Source organism: Microtus ochrogaster, unplaced genomic scaffold, assembly GCF_000317375.1.
Source record: "Microtus ochrogaster isolate Prairie Vole_2 unplaced genomic scaffold, MicOch1.0 UNK1, whole genome shotgun sequence".
NCBI classification, from domain to species: domain Eukaryota; kingdom Metazoa; phylum Chordata; class Mammalia; order Rodentia; family Cricetidae; genus Microtus; species Microtus ochrogaster.
This window is the reverse complement of record NW_004949099.1, coordinates 30670423-30690485: the sequence shown is the minus strand read 5'-3', so window position 1 is coordinate 30690485 and position 20063 is coordinate 30670423. Positions and strand designations below refer to the sequence as shown.

The following is a 20063-nucleotide window of genomic DNA, read 5'->3' as shown; positions in this document are numbered from 1 at the left end:
TCATGCGCTGAAGCCTGTGAGCACTGCTCGCTCTTCTCTGAGTAGGAGTGTATTGGGGGGGGGGGGGCTCCTGTTCTGAGGGGCCATAGAGAGGAAGAGCAGCAACTTCTGGGCAGCTTCTGGTTTGTGAAGTGACTGACCCATGCGGACCCCACAGGAAGAAGGAGCTCTCATCATCGAAGGACTCCTCAACATCGCCTGGGGACTCAGACGACCCATCCGGCTCCAGATGCAGGATGATCGGGAGCGAGTGCACCTACCCTCTGCCTCATGGATGCCTGACCGGCCCAGCTACCTCCAGTGAGTGTCTGGCAGGTGGGGCAGAGCCGGGGGCCTCCACATATCCATTATCATGAGCACCATGGAGCTTATATGTGGAACATCCTCAGCCTTGGGCTAGATGCCCCGCTGCTGTATGGGGCTTAGGCGTGGGAGCACAGATCAATCTCCCTCTCATATCCAGTGGCTGGCTACCTGGGTCCTTTCTAAGCTTGCCCACCCCAACAGGCAATCCTTCGGGTGCCCTCCCTGGTGACGGTTCTATGACTGTTCTCCCTCTGTAATAGTCATGCTCCCTCCTGTTTTCCGTGCAGGGGACTGAACCCAGGGCTAAGTGCTCTACCCATGAGCTAAATCCTCAGCCCACTGGGATCTGCACAGAAGGGAATAGGAGGTATCCACACAAATTCATCTTCCCGCTGCTACTGTTTTACATCAACGACATGTTCTGTTTGGATAAACATACTGAATTCAAGCTGAGATTTATTTTACCACCAGGAGAAAGACAGTTAGTTTGAGTTTTGCTTTTTCATGTAATGACTTTTTAGAGGCAAACATTCAAAATTTTGTTCCTTTCAAATATGCAGGTCACATAGGCCTGGTGACCTTGTGTGCCTGAGATTATAGCCCTCAGCAAGCTGAGGCAGAGAGATTGTGAGTCTGAACCCAGCCTAGCTACATACTGAGGCACTACTTTAAAAAAATAATACATGAAGGAGCCAGAAAGATGGCTCAGGTGTTATGAGCCCTTACTGCTCGTGCAGAGGACCCGGGTTCAGTTTCCAGCGTGCATGTGGTGGTTCCGAGCTGCCTATTACCCCAGGGGATCCAGTGCTTTTTTTATGGCCTCCATGGGCTCCGGCAACAAGCACATAGCCAAATACACATGCACGTTAAATAAATAAATAAATAGACCTTAAGAGATACACACAGAGGAAATGAGCACTCAGGAATATGGGGCAGTGACACATCAGCTCTTATCACCAGGTGTCTCTGGCCACTGGTACAAATTTTGAGCCACATAGATGTAAAACATAAGGGCTCTTTAGAAAGGCTGTGAGTGTGACCCATGACCCCCCCCCCCATAAGGTAAAAGCGGTCCTGTCAACAGTTGCACCCAAAGCACAGGCTGTCCAGGGTCCTCCTTTCTCATTCTTTGCGCTCTCTCTGTACTGAATGCTACCTGCCTCTCATTACACCGCTTCCTTCTCTTACATGACGCTACCTTTTTTGGCTTGGGGTTGGAATCAGTCCTGGCAAGAGGCCGGGAGATTTGATCTCCAGAGTTAACCTTGCTTAACCACAACACCCTCAATAAACCCAGCAAGCTCTTTCGGCATACATCTGTGCAGGCCCTAACCTGGTGAGCCTGCATCCCAGGAACACATCGGCACGGGCTTTGCACCTGGTCTGTGATGCAGCCCAGAACAGTTACTCTTTCTAAGGCCCAGATTCCAGCTTCTTCCAATAGTTGCTGAGGGGAGCTTTCTTTTCTACATATCCTAATACAATCCCCACCCCCAGCCTCTGCTGCTCCTGGGCTCTGCCTGTAAAGCAGCGAGGCAGGCTCTCCTCTACCCACAGCCACTTGGGAACTGTGCTTCTCTCTTTGCAGAAAGGAGGCTTCACCCCAGGACAGCAAGGTCACTGCAAAGGAGCCTGGTGCTCAGCATGCAAACAAGGCTGAGGTTTCCAGGGATAGCTCAGGTAAGCAAAGCCTGTCTTGGTGGGTGTGCACAGTCTCAGAAGAACAGCCATGTGGAAAAATTGCCATGTCATCTCATGAGAAACCCTTGCTAAGCGTCTGTCAGCAGGATATAGGAGCCACGCACTCTTCTTCTTTCCTTTTATGGGAAAGGAAGCAAGGGCATGCAGAAGTGTCACCTATGTTCTTGGTCAGAGTCTCCTGCAACGGGTTGTGATATAAAAAGGAAGGGGCTCAATAGTGGGTGTTGTTTCCTTTCGTCCCAGGTCTCTAAGCCCTCATTCTCATGCCCAAGATCAGTGATCATTCATCTGTGCCCTCTGTCCCCTAGTGAAGGACTTGTCCCTGATTGAGTGCTCAGAGGACAGGGCCAGAGTGACCACGTACCTCAGCGGTCACCATGAGACGCACTGTGGTACTGACAAAACCCTTGCCCCAGTGGCCAACCAAGGATCACTATTACCAGGACAATGCATTGCAGTATGCTGTGATCACAAGGTTCCAAGGAGCCACAAATCCAACAGACAGTGTCACAGCTGGAGCCACACTTGCTGTCACCGCCCTCCACCCTCCCACCTTCCCGTATACTTCTTTCTGCAGCACCCCTGGAGGAGGAGGAGGTCCCACAGCTAATGCGGACCAAGAGCGATGCCAGCTGTATAATCCAGAGGAGGCCCAAGTCCCGGGCACCCGGCGAAGCCCAGAAGATACGACGTCACCGGTTCTCCATCAATGGGCACTTTTATAACCACAAGGTAATATCTCCATCTGCTCTTTCCTGGGCTCTAAACCTGAGAGAACAGGAATTATTCCCCAGCACAGAAGAGCAGGCCCCACAAAATTAGGCATTTGTCCCAATCCTCCAACAGCCTTTAAGGTAACTGCTGTTGGCCCGTGCTGACAGCTCAAGAGGGTGACCCAAAGCCACAACAGCATAACACTCCCATCTGCATGCAGGGCTTCCCCACATAGCCACGATCTAAATTCTCTAAGTTGTATGGTTTTGGGGTCAAGGAAGCCATAAGCAGACAATAATGCCAAGTTTATCTTTAATGAGCCCGTTCTTGTGAGGCTGCCACTCGGGGTCACTCGGTCATTCCACGGGAACATCAGGAACCGAGCAGTCCCCTCCCTGGGTAATCAAACTGACTTGCTAAGCTGTGTCCGGGGCATGCGTGTCTTTTCCCAGAGAACCTGGGGATCTCCAAGTTCCCAGCACTTCTCCTTTTGTACAAGTAGGCATTGTACTGACCTTCCCCTAATTACATCACTCTGTTAACACACGAGCTATAAAAGGAAAAGTTGACTGTTACTAAAATTGGAAAGAGTGGCCATCTGGGTGAGGCCTAGAGCGTACCTTACAGGCCAATTCCTGCCATGCCAGGGAGGAAGAGGGAAGTGTCCAGCTGAAGCGGTTGTGCTTCTCAAAGGGTGATTCATTGGAAGGAAGCGCAGACTGCAGACAGCAGTCTTTAACCAAAAGAACAGTTTTCACCTCCTTTGGCCTCTATTCACAATTATTGTGCTTAGGAACTGGGGTACAGATCCCTTAAGCTACAGACAACAGTGAGAAATCCCAGCATTGATTTTCTGGGGTGCTTGTTCAAGGTTGTATTTCTGAGGACTGTCAGGCTGTGCTCGTAAGCTGAAAGCAGAAGGTGAAAATGTGTCTAGCTCCTGAGTCACAGTACCTCACAGTTCAGAAGCAGCACAGTCCCCTGCAGGGCTTGGGTTCCTTTTCACATGTTTATGTGGCTAACCGGGAGCTGCAGACACTGTTGCTGCCTGGCATCGAGAGTAGGCACTGTATTCCCGAATGCTGGTGGAGGGGTGGAAGGAGCCACACTTAAATTTCAAGATATGGTTTTATGAATGTGCGTATTTTTTTTTGCACTGTCCTAAAGTCAAAAACTGTGAGTCATACCATCATAAACTAGGAGCTATCCGTGCGATGTGTTACAGGAAAAGGCAAGGTACTTGGCAAAAGTCTAACATGCCTCCCATGCCAAAAAGTATTGTAAATAACCAGGCATGGTGATAAAATACTGTACTCCTGTTTGGAGGCCAGTTTGAGCTGTGTCACTGGTTCAAGGCCACATAGTGAGACCTTATCTAAGAATAAACAATAAATAAATAAATACATAAACAAATAAATAAATAAAAGAATTCTGGCGGTGTGCTTCACGTTGGCAGAGTTCTTGTAGATGATTAGTATGTGCAAGGCCCTGGGTTCAATTTCCAGGACCACGAAAGAATAAAAGTTATCTCCTTAGCATGGTGATCACTTGGAATCCTGTCCCTCAGGAGACTAAAGCAAGAAAGTCTTCAGTTCCAAGACAGTCTGGCCTGTCTGGTCAGAACCTGTCTCAGAAAGTGTGAACAGATACTTAAATAAGCAACTATGAAGAGATTCGTGTAGTTGGGGCGTGGAGTGTTTGGGGGGTCTTGGTATTATCTGTGCCTAAGAGTGAGAGCTGATGCTCGAGGCATTATACAAGCCCTGGGAAGCCTTCACACATTTTAGAAAGGGGGATTCTGGCGTGAGATCAAGGTGGGGCTGCAGAAAGCTGGGCCAGACCACACTTCGTTATTTGAGGTATTTTAAAAGGCGGCCCCATGAGCAGCAGTGTGGAGAATATGCTAGAAGGTGAGAGGAAGGGGCCTGCTGGCAAACCTGGAGGCCTCTGCTGGAACCGCACTTGGAGATGAGTGGGTAGACTCTGTGATGCTGATGCAGTTAGCAGGAAGAGTGAAGGAGAGCCCCATGGTCCACCCCAGTGATCTACTTCCAGGGTCCTGGTTTCCAAGATCCAGAGCACTGCACTCTACATCTGTGTAGAGTGTTAAGCATCTTCTTCAGAGTGCTCTAAGGACAAACACTGTAATCGCTCCTTGAGTATCCCCAGGTCTAGGAACAACCCTCATGGTCATGGGTAGGAACAGGAGGTAGCCCTCCCACCCCATTGCTTGGGTCTCTTCAGAGCTTTAACACCAACCTGTGTCTCTTCTGGGCTGGCCCTGAGCTATCTGTCTGCTCTACACAGACCTCCGTGTTCACTCCTGCCTATGGGTCCGTGACCAATGTCCGGGTTAACAGCACCATGACCACCCAGCAGGTGCTCACCCTGCTGCTAAACAAGTTCCGGGTAAGTGTGACCACAGGAAAACAGCCTTGCGGGGAAGCAGGAAGTGCTTTTGATGAGAGGTGGGGGAATTGGGATTGCTGCGAATGGCTGCCTTGATTCTTGAGGAAAAGTCTAGCAAGATTACCTCTGATGAGCCAGCGTCCCTGGAGTTTTAGGCAAGGAAGGGTATGGGGTGGTCTGTTCCCTTTCATTCAAATGCTGTGGTCTGATTCTTTTGCCTGCCTGTGTAGGTAGAAGATGGCCCCAGTGAGTTTGCACTCTACATTGTCCACGAGTCTGGGGGTGAGTGACGCCTTCCGGTGTTCATTTGGCAAGCTTGTCATCTTCTTTCCGCACTGGCCTCTCCACCATCGAACTTGGTTCCATTCTGAGACCTCTCTCTAAAGCAGCGTAGATGAGGCCTCCTCAGGGCTCTTCCCATTAGTGAACAATTATGTAGCCCGGTTAGGAAGTCAGGGCTTGTGTGCCAGTGGATGCAAACTGGATCTGCTCTTGTAGAACCTCAGGGTCCCTCTGCAGTCCATGGGCAGCTTCTTGTCACTGGGCAGCTCTTGTATCCCCAAGTCTATGGTCACCCCTGTCTACTCTGCCCCATCTTTGCTATGAGCTGAACCTTCATTAAGTGATACTACAGGACAGAAATTTTTTCTCTCTACTTATACCCATTGGATGGGCCTATGAAGTACACGAACCAAATGCAGGTTTACAAGAGGAAAACATAACCATGGAAAAGATGAGTTACTCAAAGAAGTGCCTGGAACTCTTTTGCCATAGCAAGGACATCAGCTTTTAGAGAAATGAGACAATGAAGAGGGGCAGGCGGGTCTTTGAGCCAGGATGGTAAACAAGAGGAAGGCCAAGTATCTGGAACTACTTTTTTTTTTTTTGCAGCATTCACTGCATGGATTTCTCTGTTGCTGCCTCCGGTCTAACGGGGTCTAGAGTTGTGTCTGGTATTAACTTCTGTCCTTGGTAGGAAGTAGATGAGAAGCCTCAGCAGATTTATGTCTTGCTGTCAGACAAGTGAGGGGAGGCATCTGGTTCTTGTCACTTGCCTCAGCTGGACACAGTCCTGAGTCCAGGTAGCTGACCTCGAGTGGCTGGTTCTTCTGCCCTTCAGCGAGATCACATGTCTCCCAAGATGCAGACCCGCGGAGGTCTGAGAAACAGTCCCTGAACAGCTGCTTTTTATCATGCCCTTGTCCTGGTATAGTAAATAAACGAGAGGGTGGGTAATCCTAACAGCCCATAAATTCTGTAAAACGCCCTCTGTTTCAGAGCAGACGAAATTAAAAGATTGTGAGTACCCGCTGATATCCAGAATCCTGCATGGGCCTTGTGAGAAAATCGTCAAGATCTTCCTGATGGAAGCCGACTTGAGCGAGGAAGTACCCCATGATGTGAGTGGGGCCAGAGCTGAAAGCCTGCTCTATGGGGAGTCACTGGAGGTAAAGGGGGGACCCCTCAGGGCCCTGAAGGAGCTTCTGGGCCAGAGTCCTCCCAGGCAATGTATTTTTGGTTCCCACAGCTGACCTGTCAGCTTAGGGGACAGAAGAACTGGAGTCCTAGGAGACCCCAGCCCTGCCCTTTTCCTCAAAAGGAAAACCCTATTCTTCATCGTAGCATGCTTTCGTTGTTATCACGTTAAAGATCCACAAAAGGGCTCCTTAACCAGGGCCAACTCAAGGGCAACAGATGTTAAATTCCCAGAGGTCAAACTATAAGCATAGATCCAGACCCTAAACAAAAGAGCCTATGGAGTACGGGTCCCCAAGAAGAATTTGTGGCTGTCTCCCTCATCTTCCCAGGGCTGGTCCAGCTTCATTCCACTGTTAAACACAATGACGTTCCCACTCCCCACCCAGGCCAAGAACACTCAGTGTGACAATGCCAAGGGACTGAATGCTTTTCCTAATATTCAGCTCAGTGTTTCCTCCGATGGATGATCGTAGCCTTTGTGAAAAGAGCAGTTCCCATTCTCCCACCAGACAGAGCAGGGCAGTGGCAGCAGCAGGGTGGGAAGGGAGACAGCTCCTGTAGATACTGGACTTTGGCCTCGACCGCTACGAAAAACACATCTTAGACTTCTCATCTAAAGCAAGTTTTTAATGTTCTTGGATTTTCTAGGTGGCCCAGTACATTAAGTTTGAAATGCCGGAGCTGGACAGTTTTGTTGAAAAATTAAAAGAAGAGGAGGAAAGAGAAATAATCAAACTGACCATGAAGTAAGCATCTCTTCATCAGCCAGACATGGTCCCGGCCGTTAGAGCATGGCTTCAGGGCATACCTCTGTCCAAGCAGGCAGGATTCTCCCTTCTGCGAACACCAAGTACAATGGGGAGGCCTGCTGATGGTCCCTAGTACTTCCTCCCTACCCACCTACTCAGTACCAATAGCATTCTGGGGTGGTAGCCTTCTGAATTAGAGGATACACCGATGCAGCCTGAACTTCTTCTCCAACGAGGGGCTTGGGCCATAAGAAACTGGGAAGGAAAGGCAGGAGCATGGTGAAGCCAGCGTTGACTTTCTAGTTCTACTAATGACCAAGTTCTGGAAATACAGCCACATTGAGCCTGCTGGGTAGGACCACAGCCTAGTCCTTGGTTTTTGTACCTGCAGGAAGTCTCAACCCAGTGGGAAGCAGTGATTATTGACAGTGAAGCTCTGGTTGCTGTTTGTAAGAGCAAGGGTCAGCAGTGAAGCTAGCATCAATCAGGACAGGCTGGGACACTAATGATGCTTTGGGTCCCAGCGATCTGTTTGTGCCTCAGAGATGTGTGCCACAGGGCAGGGTGTGTAGAGAACATTCATGAGGGTTGGGCAGGGAAGGACATGGTGTTCTACTCTGGGACGTGCCTGGGAGCAGGGAGCAGTTTGAATTCTGGCTTCGTCCTAATGATCTCTGGAAAGCCATCTACCCACGGGCTTCCTTCCATGCAGTCGGACTCACTCAGAGTTAGTAAAGACTCTAGAGTGAACGACCATTGGTGATGTCACTAGAGAGTTTTAAATACAAACAGGACCTAGGAATCACCTGGCCAGCAGTTTGTGTGGGGAAGCCCAGGCTAAGGATGCAGCTCGGGTTATCTGCATGGCCCTGCCTGGGACACTGTCTTCTTGAAACCTAATCTATATCCCTGATGGCATCCCAGCACACCCCTGTCCCTAGCAGAGAGTCTGGAATCGAGTTGCCAGCATTTGTCTTTAAGGCCCTGGACAGTCTGGAGCCCTGTTAGGTATCCGTGATGAAGGACAGAGATGGCAGCTTCTGACCAGCCAGCTAGGAGCAGTGTTTTCAGCTTTCTCTGCCTCCACTCCCCTGGCCCTCCAAACTTCATGAGACCCCTTAACTTTTGTCTCTCTCCAGGTTCCAAGCCTTGCGTCTGACGATGCTACAGCGCCTGGAGCAGCTGGTGGAGGCCAAGTAACTAGCCGCTGCTTTCCTTTAGGGATGGATGCCTGTGGGAGCAAGCATGCATGGAGTGCCAGGGATCCAGCCCTAACTGATTGCTGCCCATTGGCTGCTGCCCAAGGAGTCCAGTACCCATGCTTCTTCTAACCTGTCCATAGACTACATAGCACCCTGCATCTCTAGTCTTGGCACCGTAGTGAGCATGCACGGGGACACCCAGGAACTTGCTAGCTAGGATTTATGTGCAAAGCCAGTCTAGGTAGTAGAGAGTCTTGGAACTGTGGTACCAGCCATATTGCATGGTTGCATAGCATGGCCAGCCTTGATGATGCATGTTTCCGGCTTGAAAGAGAAGTATCACACCCAGCCTCTGGAGAATGAGCTTCACCTGCTTGCCCAGGGCCTGTCCTAGAGCTTCTGCATGGCCACAAGTCCCCACCCTTATTATCCATTTGAACCTTGAAACCCCCATCTTCCCTTGCTTCTCATTTGCCATGCAGGAACTCTGCTGGAGGAGGAGCTTCCAACAGCCGCGAGACACGTCCTGATTCTAACCACCATTGTACTATGGGGTCCTGGCCTCCAAGCCTCGTTTCATAGCCAACATTCCTGGCCTAGAAGTTAGATCAGGACTAAAACTAACTGATCCCGTCAGCTCTTGGCAGAAATCAGCCTTAACTTCTGAATGTGATCCAAAGAAATCCTTGAAAGGAGCTGCCTTCAAGAACTATGTCAAAGTTGGGGGGGTTGACTCATGTAGCATGGAAACAATACTGGCTGGCGGTGGCTCCAGAAGGCAGTGCTGTCGCTGTCACTGCCATCTTGTGGATGATTCTTGCCTTCTTTGGAACTGAGCTTCACTCTAGTGGGTAGAGACAGCTCTCAATACTTTCCATCAAAGCCTGGCAATAAGGGAAAATATCTGGGAACAGAAGGCTTCTAATTCCCCAGGCCAGATACAGAGCAATTTTGTGCTAACTGATGGAAATTTCTGGAATGAATGAGAAAACTTCATTTGTAAAACTATGCAAGCGTTCACATCAAGTCACGGAAGTGTTTGTCTAACCAGAGCAAACTAAAGGCCAGCCTCTTCCCCCAAGGTCCGCGGCCAGTGAATTTAAAGAGAAGGGTGACGAAGGCCTGCAGAGATGGAGTTCCATCTCCAATGCAGTGCACATGGAAGGAAGGTGCTCAGGGAACCCTGAAGGGTAGCGCTTGAGAACGGCTGTGCAGCCACTGGGCAGGGAAGAGGGCACGCCTGGATCTTCCAGGCCCAGCTCTGTCTTCATGGAGCTGCCAAGGGAGGCTTGGCTAAGTTCTCCCGCCTCCTCTCTCCCTTTCGGCACCACACTTTCTTGGGTGCTTAATAAAGATCTGCTGTGTTTAACAGAAACTGCAAGGGCCACGCTTTCTTGTGCTTTTTTCCTTTTGTGTTTATTGCCCTGACCCAGGCTTCTACTCTCCGAAGCTCTTAGACTACTGTGAAGAGCTGTAGTTGGCAGGAAACCCGTCCACCCTCGGCATTGCCAGGGCTCCTTCACTGGGCTCATGGACTGAGGCAAGGCTGCCCTACCTGAGAACACAGGCAAGGTCTCACTGTGGGTCCGTGGGTAGCCTGAGCAACAGAGTGACCCTGAATTGCAGAATCGTGGCGTCAGACGTGTACCAGGCATCTTTCAAGCAGGGGCTCAGGAGTCAAGAGAAGGAGCGTAGCAAGAGTCCCAGGTGGTTTTGCTGCCTTGATGTATAGCCTCGGGGGCCTAGGACAGGTGCCTGACCTTCATCCGTAAGTAATTAACCAACTTGACTGTGTTATGCCAGGCTGGATCCTGGAGGAACAAAGATAGAGCCCTGGTGATTCCTCTTCAGGAGAAGCAGGCTCTGGGGAAACAGTTTACCTAAGAAGGAGGCCAGATAGTGAGCAGATAGCTAAGACTGAGTGCTGCTGCTGAAGCCTAGAGACACCTTCCATGCCTGAGGCAAGAGAGGGACTCGGTAGGTGCTGGGGGAGCCACTGGAGACAGGAAACCCTGGGAGCAGCAGCCCAGCCTGGTGGCATTTCACAGCTGTCAAAATATTATTTAAGATTTCCTTATATGTGTCACTTTTGATATATTAACACCAATTTCTGAATAGCATAGGGAAAATTCTAGCAAGTTGTAAAGAAAAGGAGAAATGTCCTGTGCTGCATCCTATGAAAACAGTCACAAATGTTAGACGGACAGGGCCACACGTGCTCTTCGGAGGCAGCTGGAAAACTTGTCTTTGCAGGACACGGCGACAGGAGAACTTGAGACTTTGGAGGCTGTGGTTTCACGGTGTATTAGGGGCGTCATCTGCTATGGACTTCGCAGCCTTTCTCCTGCATCCCTCTGTAGCTCAGACAGTAGTGGTATCTAGAGAGAAAGTGAAGATTCCAGTCAGAAAGTACGTCTTCTAAATTAGGGTTGTCCTCAGGACTCAGAATAAAAACAGCAGGAGATGAAATTAGCAAGATTACATGATTGCAAAAGTCCCGAGCTCAGGATAAACAGGATTTGTTTGTCCAGAACAAATGACCCAACCGATAAAAACAAGAGGGTGGGGATAGGGGGGGACAACTTGTTTTTCTGAAGCGATAACCTTTAGACTTTCTCAGTGACAAAACAAAGCGTTTGTCCCAGGACACATCTGGCTCCTTGGTCCCCAGGAACTATGCCAACCATGCTCTGTGGGCACAGCTGCAGCTAGAGCAGGCCATAGGCTATCCCTGTCAGGGGTAGTGTGATTACCAGGTCCTCGGTCCATCTGCCCCTCATCAATGACAAGCAGGAAGCGTGGACAGTAGCAAGCATAAAAACAACCAGGTACATGTACTATGTTTAGACCCCAAGAACTGCTCTTGGGTATTAGCCAGCTGCTGACGTGCTAGGAGCCTCACAGAGTCTGAGGTGGGGCTTTGTGCCCTCCAGCAGGGCTGTAACAGAAGTTTTCTGCAGGTCTGGGAGTGGGGAATTCCCAGAGTTTCCTTTTCCATCCAACCCAAAGGAAACAAAACAACGCCTCCGCCTTATCTGACAGTTATTGTTTAGAGTTCTATGCGTAAAGACCTGCTTTGGGATAAATGGACACTTGTTCCTAGACTCAGGCCTTCCAAGTGAGCAGCTCCGCTGCACCCGGACTGTGGATCTGTCCCACCAATGACAGCAGCACCCCCATTTTGATACAGTGTTTATTTGTGTGTGGTCCAAGGAATAAAACCTCAGAAAAGGGAAGTTGACTTGTGAGGCTGTTTCTCAGCTTGTGTTGTTGTTGTTGCTACTCTAGATTTTTTGTTCTAGAATAAACTCTTCAAATAGCCAGTCCACTCTGGACCAGTAGCCTCTGCCGTGTAGCTCTCCAGAGAACCTACAGCCACTGAAGGAGTCCTGTTGCTCACACCTAAGACTCCCTAGAAAGAAGATCTGCAGGGCTCTGGGGCTGTGGCCTCTCCCCTTACCATTTGTCCCCTTATTTTTATACACGTGACTGGTCTTCATAATTTAATTTAGTTAAACATGACATAGCTCTAAAGTCTGTTTTGGTAAATGCGTACATTTGGGTTTTTCACCAAATCTGTTCCTTGTGTATGAGAACTGGCTGGCCACAGCAGGAAGTGCCGTGAAACTAAAGAAAGGCACAGATAAAGCCAGGAGTGCACAGTGGAACTTGTCACAGACTTACAGGCTTGCATGGCCTAGCAGCAGCAAGGTGGAAAAAGTCTATCTCAAGTAGGAGTAAGAAGTTTAAACACTGCTCTAACAAGCTTGGGCTGCAGCCAACCAGTGTAGACCAGGTCTTTCTCCAAAGCTGTTGACATGGCCAGTATTAGCTAATAAAAATATTGGGTGTTAGGCACCAACACAAAAAGATGGATTTTCCTTTGTGCCACCAGCTCACAAAAAAAAAATGACACGATTTATTATTACTTATGAGAGTTTGGCCTATAGCTTGGGCTTGTCCCACTAGCTCTTATAACTTAAATTAACCCGTTTATATTCATCTATATTTTGTCTCATGGCTTCTTACCTCGCTTCCATCTTGCCTCTCCTGTTTCCTCTCTTTGTCTTCCTGTCTCTCCTCTTTCTTTGCCCAGAAGTCCTGTCTCACCTCTTCCTGCCTAGCTACTGGCCATTCAGCTCTTCATTAAACCAATCAGAAGACACCTTGGCAAGGACACATCTTCATCCCACAACAAGCACAGCATGCCCGAGCGTCTTAACAGCTTTGTTTGTCTTACAGGGCTAGTGATGTATGCCAAGGTCAGCTGGTAAGCCACATGGTGGTTCTGGTGAGCCTGCCTATGGTCATGTGGACTGAATCCTATACTGGAAACTGGAAATGTTATCTGCCTTACTTTCCTCATCAGTAAAATGTGGGTAATCATAGTTCCTACCTCAAGGGTGATGAGAGTCATAGCTTACTGGAGTACAAAGAGCAGCAGAAATCTCAGCAACACAAGAGCCCTTCTCTCAAAAGTTGTGAGACTACATAGTGTGTTCGTGTGATGCAGTTCCACGCATGTTCTCATCCTGTGTCCCAGGCTCCTTGGGGCATGTCATTATTGAAGAAGAGGGAAAGAGCGGGGGTATGTATCTCAAGGCTACTTGTGGGCCACCATGCACCTTGCATCCACTTTTGCTCTTGGCCAGTGTAAGTCCTTATCTGGAGATGCACACACCCCTCACTATGTTCTCAACGTTCCGGATGCTGTGACCCTCTCATGAAGTTCCTCATGTGGTAGCACACAATAAACTATGTTACCCTAACATGTGACTTGAGGGGATGGAACCTTGGGGGTTCAAGCCCTTTCTCTTTTCCCTTTTCCCATGTCTGCCCTAGGCCTCTCTCCGACTTACCTCCCATTCTGCCTGCTTGCAGTGACTTTGCTCTTTTCTAACCCGACATTTTTCTCCTTTCAAAAAATCCATCATCCTTTGGCTGACTCCCCAGTCTGAATATCTTTGGGCCTTCTACAGCTGGCCCAGTTGTTTTTCTATACAGGAAAAAGGGAATAACATACCTTTAAGTGGGGCATCAAAAGAGTTATAATTTGTGACTGGTAGTGTAGTTTTGCTCTTGGATGTTTCCCCACCCCAGCATCGCCCACAGCTATTGCCCCTCTCACCATCAGCACAACGACCTGTAACAGCAACTTAGCAATAAAATGATCAACAGGTCATGTTTCTCATGTGTTATGCAAAGTTCCTGGCCCAGTTTCATGTCTATTGCTGTGATAAAACACTAACTGCAAGCAACTTAGGGGAGAAATGAATTTATTTCAGCCAGCAGGACACAGTCCATCACTGAAGGGAGTCAGGGCAGGAACTTAAAGAAGAAATCATGGAGGAATTCTGCCTGCTGACTCGCTCACTGGCCTATTCTTCGCTAGCTTTCTTGTATAGATCAGGATCATTGCCGAGCGAATGATGCTACTCCCCATAGTCTGGGTCTTCTACAGCAGTGAGTAATCAAGACAGTCCTTCAGTGCTCACGGGCCAGTCTGGTGTGGTAACATCCTCAGTCCAGTCTTTCCTCTCAGATGACTCCAAGCTGAGTCAATTTGACAATTAAAGCTAATGGAGACAAAGCCATACATTATTTCATATCATCTTTAAGAAAGTCCAGATGGTGTCTGTCTTGAGTTGATGTCCATGATGCAAACATCATTAAGCTCAGTTGTCTATCATCTGCAGAGGCAGCGCTCCCTGATGAGCAGAACTCTTTAACCAGAGATAAGAACTGAAGTGATTGCCTTTCCCTATCTGCACTGACATGGTGATCCCAGCTTTGTGGCTAGATGATGAAAGACACAAACAAGAAAGTAAAGGCATTTTGTAAGCGAAGAAGCATCTTCCTGGCTCGTTCATGGGATGAATGTGTAATGAGAATCTGCTGCCTGCTGAGCACAGGTCTTAGAGCTGGGGCTACAACGAAGATTGCTATGCACCAAGTCAAACTGTGTGTGCTACAATCAAGTTGGCAGTTTTTGTTTTGAGAAGGGAAGACTCTGGAAGGCTTTGGCCAAGGAAGGGCAGGATCTACTTTGGATTTTAGAGATTCACACTGAGCTGTGAAAGGAAACTTGCCTGGAAGCAAATGCAGTAATCTAGACATGGGGAACGAGGCTCTGTGGAGGCTATAGGAGTAGAGCATGGAAAGGGGCTTGATTCTGAACCTACTGTGAAGATGGGCCCAACAGAATTTGATCTGGAGTGAGGAATGAGGAACTAGAGAGACCCCTGGCAGTCAGGCAGATAGGGAAAGGGGTCTGTCTTAGATAGGGTTGCTGTTTCTGTGAGGAGACACCATGACCATGACAACTCTGATAGAGGAAAACATTTAATTGGGGTGGCTTACATTTTCATAGGTTTATTTCCATAGGTTCATTATCATCAGAGTATGACAGACATAATGGCATGAAGGCAAAGTGCTAGAAAAGAGTCGAGAGTCCTGCATCTGGACCCATGGGCAACAAGAAGTTGTAGGGATAAGCCCAGCCCATTAGGGGGCGTGTTTGTTTACATATAAATCTGGCGAGCATGAGCCCCGCCAGTCTCTTTTTTTGGTATCTCCTGCTCTTCGCTGGATCTCTGGTGTTGTAAGTTATTCCTTCATTAAAATTTGTTGTTTCATATTAAGCTAGCCTGGTTATTACGCCGACTACAAGAAGTGGTCTGAGATACTAGACATAGCTTGAGCATATAAGACCTCAAAGCCCACCCCCACTTCCTCCAACAAGGCCAGATCTACTCCAACAAATCCACACCTACTAACAGTGTCATTCCCAATGAGCTTATGGGGGCCAATTACATTCAAACTAGCCCAGGGTCTGTGATGGTTTTAATAGGAATGGTCCCCATAGACGCATGTGTTTGAATTCTTAGTCCATTAGGAGGCATGGCCTTGTTGGAGTGTGATGTGGGAGTGTCATATATCAATCTGTTGATTTCATTGGTTAAGTAATAAAGAAACTGCTTGGCCCTGATAGGCAGAACATAGGTGGATGAAGTAAACAGAACAGAATGCTGGGAGGAAGAGGAAGTGAGGTAAGATGCTATGCTTCCCCTCTCTGGGCCAGACTCGATGCAGCCAGCCGCCAGGTCAGAGATGCTGAATCTTTCCTAGTAAGCACACCTAGTGGTGCAACGCAGATTATTAGAAATGGGCTAAATTAATATGTGAGAATTAGCCTAGAAGAAGCTAGATATAATGGGCCAGGCAGTGTTTAAAAGAATACATTTTGTGTGTTGTTATTTTGGGGCATAAGCTAGCCAGGCAGACGGGAACTGGGGAGGCAGGAACACACCCCACAGCTCCCCACAACAGGAGTGGATGTGGCTTTGTTGGAGAAAGCATGTCACTAAGGGGTGGGCTTTGAGGTCTCAGAAGCTCAAGCCAGTTCACTTCCTGCTGCCTATAGATCTAGATGTAGAACTCTCAACCCCTTCTCCAGAACCATGTCTGCCTGCATATCACCATGCTTTCTGCCATGACAATAGACTAAACCTCTGAAACTATAAGTCAGCCTCAATTAAATGTTTTTCCTTTATAAGATTTGCCATAGTTATGGTGACTCTTCATAGCAATAGAAACCCAAACTAAGATAGGGTCACAAATAAATAATAAAGCTGGTAGACTCCTGGCCTCTTTTGTAACATTCTGACCAAAGACAGAGGCAGGCCTGGTGGAATTTTCTTCTACCAGCAGGAACCTCCTTCTGATTGACCAGTTCAGGCTGTTCAGATAGGTTCAAAACCAATCCTGAGTGTGTTTACCTAAAGTTATGGGTCTGTCAGCTATTTCTGTGATGAACACCATAATAAAAAGCAACTTGGGAAGGAAAGGGTTTATTTCATCTTATACTTCCAGATAACACCCATTACGAGGGAAGTCATGACAGGAACTCAAGCAGGGCAGGAAGCGATGGAGCAGTGCCGGCTTCCTCCCCACAGCTCTCTCAGCCTGTACTCTTATATACCTCAGGGCCATCTTCCCAGGGTGCCATTACCTGCAGTGATCTGGACCCACCCACATCAACCATTAATCAAGACAATGCCCCACAGACCTGCCTACGGGTAGATCTTAAGGTGGAGGGTGTTTCTCAATTGAGAATCCCTCTTTGCAAATGACTCTAGCTTGGGCAAGAAACCCAAAACACTTAAACACACTTAAAAAATCCCATGGATTTTGATTTCTGAATACCCCTTCTACCTTGTGAAGAGTCTTTATATACATCTCCCCCCCCCCTCTCACACACACACACACACACACACTCACATATACAATAGCTTTTTAACATTTTTGGTTGTTCCTGTGTATCTGATATTTTTTTTGCTGCCTTTTAATTCTTTAATTGGCTAGAAGAATGAATCCAACTAAGACCCCTAGATGGTAATAGAAGGGTTGTATGCAAGCTCAGAGTGGGGGAAAAAGTGACAACAATGACACTGAGGACTTTAGCTTAAGCAGTTGAAATGATGGCGTGGCTGAAGACTATTGAGGATGGGTGTGTTAGATCTGGCATACCCATCAAACATTCAAATGGGGCCCCAAGCCGTTAACCAACTGGATGGATAAGCCTGGAGTTCTGGGTTGTTGCATCTGCTAATGCAAAACAAAAAAAAAAAAAAACAGCTCTCACCTCAAAGGGGACAAGAGAGTTTATTCTGGAGATAAATATAAATGACCATGACCTGGAAACACAGATTTAAGGTTACTCAAATATCATGTCCCAACATGGGAGCAGTTCCATGAAGTTTTTGTAGTAACAGAACAAAGAAAGTCGTAACTCAAGGCACTTTGAAATAAACTGGTGGAAAGAGGGGGTGAGAGTTACAGGAACATGGAGAAACCTCACCTGCAGGCCTCAGAGCCATTGAAGACTCTTGGATTTTTGGTTGTTGAAAATATGGTTTTGTTAAATTAACATATCCCAAAACATTTTACCTATTAGTCACAAGATGTTACTCTGACAGTGGTGGGCAGAGGAGTCATGTGGGATTCCCCTTTGTGTGCTATGACTACCATTGGTGAATAAACACACTGCCTTGGCCTGTTGATAGGGCAGAACTTAGGTAGGTGGGGAAGACAGAACTGAATGCTGAGAGAAAGAAGGCAGAGTCAGAGAGAAGCCATGTAGCCCCACCAAAGACAGATGCCAGAACTTTAGCCAGTATTCCACAGCCACATGGCAATACACAGATTGATGGAGATGGGTTAAATTAAGATATAAGTGTTAGCTAATATGGAGCTAGAGCTAAGGGGGCAAGCAGTGTTTTAAATAATATTGTTTCTGTGTGTTTATTTCCAGTCTGAGCTATCGAGCAGTTGGGAACAAACAAATGGCTCCTTACAACAGAGGAGTGGTTATTTAGGGGGCTGAAGATATTCCCCAAAATGTTATAACTGGGCTCTGAATCTGCAATATTGCAAGCTCTCCACAACTACTGAAACCCACATATCTGACCAGCCCTACAGCAGGTGCAATGGAAGGGGTAAATTCTTTGTGGGAACTTGCATTTACAGACACAGGATTTGAAGGGACTCTAGCCAGCTCGAGCATGGCAAACATGGCTCTGACAGGCCTACCCTTCTCCCCCATCCCCTCAGCCTTGCTAAAAAAAAACCTGTGGGATTATATTCCTAAAGCTAGACCCCAAGGTTTATTCAGAAGGGGAACACCCCACTCTGCAGGTATAATTTTTCTTTCTTCCTTTTTTCCCCCTCGGTTTGTTGAGGTAGGATTTCTCTGTGAAGTTTTGGAGCCTCTCCTGGAGCTAGCTCTTGTAGACCAGGCTGGCCTTAAACTCACAGAAATCCACCCACCTGCCTCTGCCTCCTGAGTGCTGGGATTAAAGGCGTGCGCCACCACCATCTGGTCACAGGTGTAACTTTTAAGAGGCAAGGAAGGGGAGATCTGTGCTAGAATGGGCTAGGTGTGGTGGTAAAGGAGATAAGGGACAGGGAGAGGGGGAAGGGGATGAGGGAAAGGGGGAGAGGGACAAAGGTCTGTGTCTGCAAAGAGAGGAGACAGACATGGCACATAGGCAAATGGAGATTTATAAACGTAAAGGGTAAATCCTGTGTTAGGATGAGTGTTTAACTTTAATTAGGCATGTTAATTAGGTGGACCAAAAGGGGCTTCTGATTGCTGGACTTTCGTAGTCAGCCTCAGGAGGAAGAAGTGGACAAATAAGGGAAGAGACCTTGGTGACTAGCTTTAGGAATGTAGTGTAATGGTTTTAGCAAAGCAGAGGAAATTGGGGAGGAAGCAAGGCCTCCCAGAACCACAAGTTCCAGTGGGCTAGTGTCCCTTCATATACCCTTATTTGGCCGCTTCCACCTCCTGAGGCTGACTACCAAAGTCCAGCTATTAAAGTATTGAAGTCCAGCAATCAAAGGCCAGCTTTGGCACATCTAATTAACATGCCCAATCAAAATTAAATACCTCATCCTAACATGGGGTTTTCCCCTTTACCTTTATAAACTGCCATTTTCCTATGGGCATATCTGTCTCCCCTCTATCCAGAGGCAGTCTTTACTTCCCCTGCAGAACAAATATCCCTTTCCCCTCTCCCTCTGTTCCCTTCCCTTTCTTCCTTGTCTTTGTCTCTTATTGCCTGCTCTCTGTCCCTCTGGGGAAAATCAATCTCTTTTGTGCTGAGATGATGGAGGTGGGTCATCTGTCTATCTGTTGCTTTCATTGGTTAACTAATAAAGAAAACTGTTTGGTCTGATAGGGTAGAATTTAGATAGGCAGAGTAGACAGAACAGAATGTTGGGAGAAAGAAGCTGAGTCAAGGAGTCGCCATGATTCTCCCACTCCAGACAGACACAGGTTAAGATCTTTCCTGGTAAGCCAGCTCGTGGAGCTACACAGATTATTAGAAATGGGTTAGATTGATATGTAAGAGCTAGCCAATAAGAGGCTGGAACTAATGGGCCAGGCAGTGTTTAAAAGAATACAGTTTCTGTCTAATTATTTCGGGTAAAGCTAGCCATGTGGGCGGCCGGGTGCTGGGGACGCAGCCTCGCCACTCTTACTACAACACTGAGAACTTATTCTTGAGGGTCCTGAGCCCATAGGACCTTTACAGGATCCGAGTGAGGTTGCCAGTGAGGGAGTCCATAGCACGTGGATGAGTCTGACGTCTTCACACAGGAAGGACTCCTCAGGGGAGGAGGTAAACAAGCGCCTTTCCAAACTAGGCTGTCACTCACAGCGTGAACTTAAACAAACTTCCTTTCCAGGCTTAGGTTCCTGCCTAGTAAGTTGTATGTGTTGGTTTCCTTCTGATAGGAGGGGCTCATGCAAAACCGCATCGCTCACTTCAAAGACCTAACAGTTTCTTAAGGGGAACATGGGATGTACTCACTCATATTTGGTTTCTAGCCATAAACAAAGGACATTGAGCCTATAATTAGTGATCCTAGAGAAGCTAAATAAGGAGAACCCAAAGAAAAACATATAGGCATCCTCCTGAATATTAACCTTCATCAG

At 47.9% G+C, this 20063-nt stretch overlaps 1 protein-coding gene across 2 annotated transcripts in view; it reads left to right on the top strand.

Annotated features, from left to right (window-relative positions):
• Positions 1–10926, top strand: part of Rassf4 (Ras association domain family member 4) — a 36408-nt gene extending 25482 nt beyond the window's left edge. Inside the window, exons 4-12 of one of the 2 annotated variants that reach the window (XM_013352874.2) lie at positions 158–300; positions 1895–1986; positions 2585–2739; positions 5029–5130; positions 5361–5412; positions 6409–6530; positions 7258–7355; positions 8498–8554; positions 9043–10926. In XM_013352874.2, the coding sequence (XP_013208328.1) occupies positions 158–300; positions 1895–1986; positions 2585–2739; positions 5029–5130; positions 5361–5412; positions 6409–6530; positions 7258–7355; positions 8498–8554; positions 9043–9142 (921 nt within the window). In that variant the 3' untranslated portion in view covers positions 9143–10926. Of the gene's footprint in view, positions 1–157; positions 301–1894; positions 1987–2584; positions 2740–5028; positions 5131–5360; positions 5413–6408; positions 6531–7257; positions 7356–8497 lie in introns of both variants that reach the window. The other variant, XM_005365071.3, reaches the window with a different exon arrangement.
• The last annotated feature ends 9137 nt before the right edge of the window (positions 10927–20063 follow it).